At 40.8% G+C, this 6,326-nt stretch overlaps 1 protein-coding gene across 2 annotated transcripts in view; it reads left to right on the forward strand.

Moving 5' to 3' along the window:
• LOC106935946 (enhancer of polycomb homolog 1) overlaps window positions 1-6,326 on the forward strand; it is a 41,321-nt gene that overhangs the window by 21,048 nt on the left and 13,947 nt on the right. For both annotated transcript variants that reach the window (XM_015016697.1, XM_015016692.1), the window contains 4 exons: window positions 1,214-1,372; window positions 1,547-1,636; window positions 2,175-2,323; window positions 4,000-4,385. In XM_015016697.1, the coding sequence (XP_014872183.1) occupies window positions 1,214-1,372; window positions 1,547-1,636; window positions 2,175-2,323; window positions 4,000-4,385 (784 nt within the window). The remainder of the gene's footprint in view (window positions 1-1,213; window positions 1,373-1,546; window positions 1,637-2,174; window positions 2,324-3,999; window positions 4,386-6,326) is intronic.

The raw sequence follows: 6,326 nt of genomic DNA on the forward strand, positions 1-6,326 counted from the left end.
TTTTTTTTTTTTGTAAGTTAAAATTAATGTAATTAATCAAAATTAACATATTTGGTGATATTGAACACTATTTGAGACTCATCAGAGACTAAAATATATTTCTAACCTGATTCCTCGTTTGAAACTTGACCTTCTAGTAAATATATATGATTATAATAGTTATTTGAAACGGTTTTGGCCTCATATCTGTAAGTTTTATTACTAAAGTAAGTCAATGTGTCACTTGCACGTTGTTCAGGCTTTCAATGAAAACCTCTAGAAATGATGATGGTGTTCCACAGAAGCTTTTTAGTCAGCGGTCATTACTGCCTTTTCCATAGATGCAATGAAATAAATGAGAGCAAATCTACTTTTATGTGCCAAAATAAGCATGTAAAATGGTTTCAGTGCAGACTTCAGGGCACCCCTCGTCTCTGGTGATTGACTTGACTCATAAACTTTTCTCTGAGGAGACCCAGACCCAGAATGTTGTTAAAGGCAACTTTAACTAGCAACTTGTGGTTCTTTTAAAGGAAACGGTGAATTATGGTTAAATATTTGTACTTTGACATTCTTAGAGATTCAAAGTAAATATGTTATTATTGGAGCTGATGGTATAAATGACAACAAAGACGTTTCTCTGCTGATTAACTCTAAATTTGCTGAATTTCTCGGTGTGTTATTGTAAAACGATGTTGACGAACGCTCCGGTTCTTCACCGTCTCATTAGTCAGAACCTCTGTGAGCTCATTAATGCTCCATCAGCTTCAGAGAGCAACATTTCCTCTCCATCAGACGCCTGACGTCTCATTTCGAGTTATATCTACAAACATTTTTTTCTCCCCTGCGTTGATTCATTCTCCATCACAGAACCTCTCCCCGCTCTGTTTGCTTTGTCTCCAAACTCCGAAGGCTGACAGGAATCCGACTAATCCCGGTAGAGTCTGTTCAGACGGGGAAGTGTGTTCCCGCTGGGGGAGTCTGGGTGAAAGGTGGCACGGGGCGAATAGCTGCCATCTGGCTCGGCGGCGGTATCTGCCACGTGCCTCCATCTGCATATCAATGCCTGCTTGGCTCACTGTTGTTCCTGCTGACTATTAATAGGCTGTGCAGAGACTCTCCCCTCTGAGCCAGCAGCTATTATTGATCCTGGTTTGAAAATGTCGCAGGGTTTGCTCAGTCTGGAGGATAAACGTGTCATTTCTGTGTGTCTGTGTTTTTGTTTTTTTTCTAGCCTGAGAAAGCGGAGGCAGTTCGAACCAAAAGGAAATATGAGAAGAAACCCAAAATGGCTCCAATGTTGGCGCCTCAACATTCAGGGCCCTCTGTGTTCAATCCTAAGGACCTCAACCAGTATGATTTCCCCAGCTCAGACGAAGAGCCGTTCTCACAGGTATTTAGACTCCAGTCGAGTCAAATCTCCATTTATCTTTTTTAAAAAAAAGAGCTGCGATTGCTTTCATGTAAACTATGCCATTCGTGTTGTTTTTAGCATGAAATGGTACCGTTTCAAGTCGTCTTCTTTTTTTTTTTGTAACTGACTTGATTATCGTTGTTTTTTTAATAGATCCATTCAGGTTCCTCGGAGGCAGAGGAGGAGAATGACCCAGATGGCTGCTACGCGTTCAGGAGAAAGGCTGGCTGTCAGTATTACGCTGTAAGTGCCCTCCTGTGACTCCTGGCTCGTTTCTATTTATAGCGCTAACAACAGGCTGCCCGCTTGCTGGGCTCCCTCGCTGCAACGCAACAAAACAAGAATGAAGGGAACTCGAGATGCACAAACTGAGGTTCTTCAGCTAATTTCTGACTTTGATGGTGATAAAGGGTTAGGCTGAAAAATATTGACATTTTTCTGCCCTTGAGATTTTTACCATCTTCACAAACGTTTTATTGTAGAATAAAAAAATATATATATTTTTTTCAAAAATCAATGGCAATCTACTTGGTAAAATGTTCCAGGTTGTTGATTGTAAATGGTAGTTCATATTTAAAGGACCCTAACATTAACCATATTGATTTAAATCCTCCTAATTTAAGGCCTGTTTAGCTAAAATAATTCCCAAAAGGTCATTTTGAGTTTCTCCAGCTTTATAGATTATGAAGAAAGTTTCAAACCAGTGGATTCTAAACGCCTGTAGAAGTGTAGTTTATTTTCTTCCCGTTTTTAATCTTCTGTTCTTCTCCTCCTCCTCCAGTGTCGTCCAGATAAGACTGGCAGCTGGCCCTGGGTCAGCCCGTCAGAGGGTGGGCTCGGTGAGCCGCGCTACCGCTACTGTCTGACCTCGCTCAATACGCCGTGGCGCTGCATCGGTTTGGCACGGCGCCGTGTGGGCAGAGGGGGCAGGTGGGTTCACCACTCCATCCTGAGCTTCCTCACCTAATGGCTGCAAAGAAACACAGATATGATGACCTTCACCTAAATGAAATATGCTAATTTTAGCATTCTAATGTGGGATTCATATGCCTTAAACATGTGGAACAAGTTGCTTAATTGAGACCAAAACAAATATGGTGGAAGACTCGCTTTGTACATTGTCATAATGCATGGTAAACACAGTGGTGGCAAAGTCATGCTGTGGGTGGATGCTGTTTTTCAGAGTCAAGGAAGCTGAAGATTCAGCTAAATACAACCTGATTATGAGAGGCAGACCATAAACATTTTCATGCTAGAATGCCTTAAATCTACAGATGCACAGATAAGAAAATTTGGGCAACATAACTAACAATAATTGTTTTAGTCATCAATTAGTGTAGTTATTATTCATAAGATTAATCACTTAATTGGATAAAAATGATGTATATTGAAGATTTTTCATTTAAACCTTTTTATACAATATTAGAAGTACATAAAAGGATGCAAATAAATAAATCAGGTTTTATTTATTTGATTAACCAAAAACAAATCTACAAATGTAGAGCAGAGAACTGTAATTTCTGATTAAAATACCAAATATTGAGCCTCTTTCTGTTTTCAGCAGGGAAGATGAGCTGAGGGTTAGCGTAGCGTCTCTGTAGCATCCTCCCAGCAGCCCCAGCTGGCCGTTTGCAACTGAGGTGACGGTCCTAATGCGGGGTTCTGCTATGGGCTGGTCCCAGATCGGAGCTGCAGCTGAGTCGCATCCTGCAGCTCGGTCCGTTTGCGTCTAGTGAAGCTTTAGTGAGCTCCGTCTCGGTGCCAGGTGTTGTTAACGAGAGCATCTGGGTTATTTATTATCTTGTTCTCAGGCGGGGTTCCGTTTCTGTTTACAGCGGCCTTATCAGCCGACCCCAGGGACTGAGTGATCCTGCAGTCTCTCAATTAAAACGTTCTGCTTGGTGAAAGGAGATATTTGCTCTTGATTTATTAGAAAAATAATCATCTTGCTGTGTTTGGCATTAACGTCCAAAGCTGTTGAATGATTTTGTTTTGACTCCTGATCTCTCCATCAGCGTTTATGGAATATTTTATCCTGACATTTATTTCCTGTATGTTTGCTTATACACTCAGGTGCTTCAGATGTCCCTCGTTTTCACATCCAACCTTAAATTTTACTGTAGGTTGTTTGAGTTTTATGAAAAGCATAACTGTGCTGAAGTAAAAAGTTTTTATTGATGTTTTTAAAGTTGAAATAAAATTCTCTAAGTCAGAAATGCTGGATTATTAATTAAACCATTAATTAATTATTAATCAATTATTGAAATGATGGCTAATAAATGTCCTGTTAAACACTTTTTGCCTTCAAATTATTCATTTGGTTAATCAAAAAATAACCGAGCAGAAAAGGTTGAACTTTTTACACGTTAATGTTAGAAGTACCTTTTAAGTATCCATTAAGAGAATGTTTTGTTTTATAGGCAATAAAATATTTATTTAAAAAAAAGAATTGAATCATCTGCATCTTTTAATATATTTCTAAATTATAAAATTGACTTAAATGGTGAAAAACCTGCACATTGTGGCATTTGTTCCGATTAATCGTCAGAAAACATGCAACTCCACCCAGGTCGTCCTTCCACTGACTTTCCTGCGTCTTGTTCCAGGGTTCTGATGGACCGAGCTCACACCGACCTGGGCGTCCTCCAGAGCGCCGACTCCGACCCAGAGCCCGAACCGCTCGCCTCGCCGCTTCGCAGCTCCAACACCAGTACCTCAGAAACCAATACCTCGGACCCCGCTGGAGGCCCCGCCGGGCCCCGGCCCTCCTCGGCGACGCCTGTGGACCTCAGCCGGATTCTTTTGAACATTAAGGCGTGCCGCTGGAGGCACTTCAGACCACGGACGCTATCCCAGCACCCCGCCGGGGGAGCGGATATTTCCCGCAGTGGATTTAGGGATTTTGGCCGAACTGTGTCAGGATTAACTCGGACCCTGTCTGGAGGCTCCGGAGCCCAGAACCGCACTGGACCCACCACCACTCCTGTTAACGGTGAGTCCGTTTGTTTATTTTGGTAAAGAAAGTTTTGTTTTCCTCACAAGGAGCTCATTTAATCTCACTTAGAACGCAGAAATGTTGCTGATTGTGTGCAAACTCTTTGTTCTTCCTGGGATAATTAAAAACCGATTTTAGTTTAAGGATCATTAAGAAATAATTGACTGTTAATTTGGATTAATTTCGACGTCCTTTGTTGTTTCTCCAGCCTGCACACTTCAGGCCGATCTTTTATTGTTTATTAATGCTTTAAATGTTTCATATTTCTGCTGCCATAGGTCGGGTTTAATAAACGCTGTTTCTTCAGTTTCCGGCTTTTAGGATGCTTTTTGTTCGTCTGGATATCTCCTGAGTTCATACTTTGATGTAAATTTGAGGCTTTGTGTAGATGGAGAGGATTGCAGTTTGCTTTTTTAGGGTGTATTAATTTAGTCAGAAACTGTTTGTGTGGAGTTTGGGTAAATTGATTTTTGTTTTTTTTTTGTAGAGTTGCTGAAATGTGTGGAAAATGGTGACGTTACTGAAAGCTGTAGATTTTTTCTGTTTTGGCTTTTTATTTTTGTCACTCTTGAATAATTCTGATAATATCAGAGAGACAAACTGGATACATATTCATGAATTTCCTAATGAGCCTCTTTGGTGGGTTTTCGAGTACTAACGGCCTATTTAAAGCCACAGGATCTGAATCGGTACCTTGTTTTTGAAGAGGCGACTCAGAAACGCTTCCTTTATGGTTTGTTCTTTTGAGACAATCAGAGGTGGACTTTTCAGATTTGCTTTGTATTATTGTCCTGACATCAGTTCACAAAGTACCTTAAAAGTCTTGGATCAATTTAGTTGTTTTGGGAAATGTGTCACAGCAGCACTTCACGCGGCCATGTTGTCCAGTTTCTCCCCCTCACGGTTGAATCATGAAGAATGAGTCTGAGGAAAGTCAGCTGTTCTGTGACCTACTGGATGAGTGGTGATGCTGTTGGATTAGTCTCTCCTTGGCTTCTGATTTAATTTATCCAGGAAAGAAACTTTAGAGTTTCTCAAAACTTAATTCTTATACTGAACACTTTTACTTGGAGCTCAGTGACGACACTGATGAATTCAGAGCAACTTCTCCTGGTGATTTGCTGCTTCTTTAGACGTTGTTGGTTGTTTTAACGGAGCACTTTTGTTTTAAACTGTCTTACTGACACATAATCACACTTCTCTCTTGGACTCGAAAAGCTGCAAATATTTATATCTGACTGTTTAAAACCTGAATAGTATAAAATATATTATCCAGTACATTTGGGGGGTTTTGTAATTCAGCTCCTAACTGGATTGGTTTTGCTCCTTAGAAGGGAAAAGATATGAAAAAAAGTTTGTGGATGTTTTATTTACGCTTCATATGAACTAAGAAAAAGGAAGTGAATTGAACTACAGCAGCACATTCCTGGTAAAACTGAAGGATGTGTAATAAGCATCTAGTTTCTGCAGCAGAGTGATGAACCGAAGGGCTAAAATCAAATTCTTTTTGTCGCAGAGGTCAAGAAAATCACGACTTGTTTTTCTCAGCCTCATGTTGTTCGGCCCTCTATGCCACAACAGCCTTGGTGGACTTTTTACTTCCACCTGCATTTGAAACTTTTGTGTGATTGGTCAGAATTTCGTGTTTATGTAGTAAACAGCCACAACTACTAAGCTCCCAGAAGCCGGTTTTCAGCCACAGAGCAGGATGGATAGTTTTGATATATATGTTGATGTATGACAAAACACTGTGGCATTATCACTACACTCTAGACCAGGGGTCCCCAAACTTTTTCCTTGGAGGGCCACATGACTGTTCCCTTTTCTGGTTGGGGGCCGGTCTTAGTTTTTCGAGAAAGAAACCTTAGGAAAGTTTTGTTGACGGGGGGAGGGGGGGGGGGGGGTTGGATTCCCGCGTTTTGAGAAAGATTTTTTCCC

The sequence above is a fragment of the Poecilia latipinna genome, unplaced genomic scaffold (genome assembly GCF_001443285.1).
Source record: "Poecilia latipinna isolate Pla-1442-1.1 unplaced genomic scaffold, P_latipinna-1.0 Scaffold74, whole genome shotgun sequence".
In the NCBI taxonomy this organism is placed as follows: domain Eukaryota; kingdom Metazoa; phylum Chordata; class Actinopteri; order Cyprinodontiformes; family Poeciliidae; genus Poecilia; species Poecilia latipinna.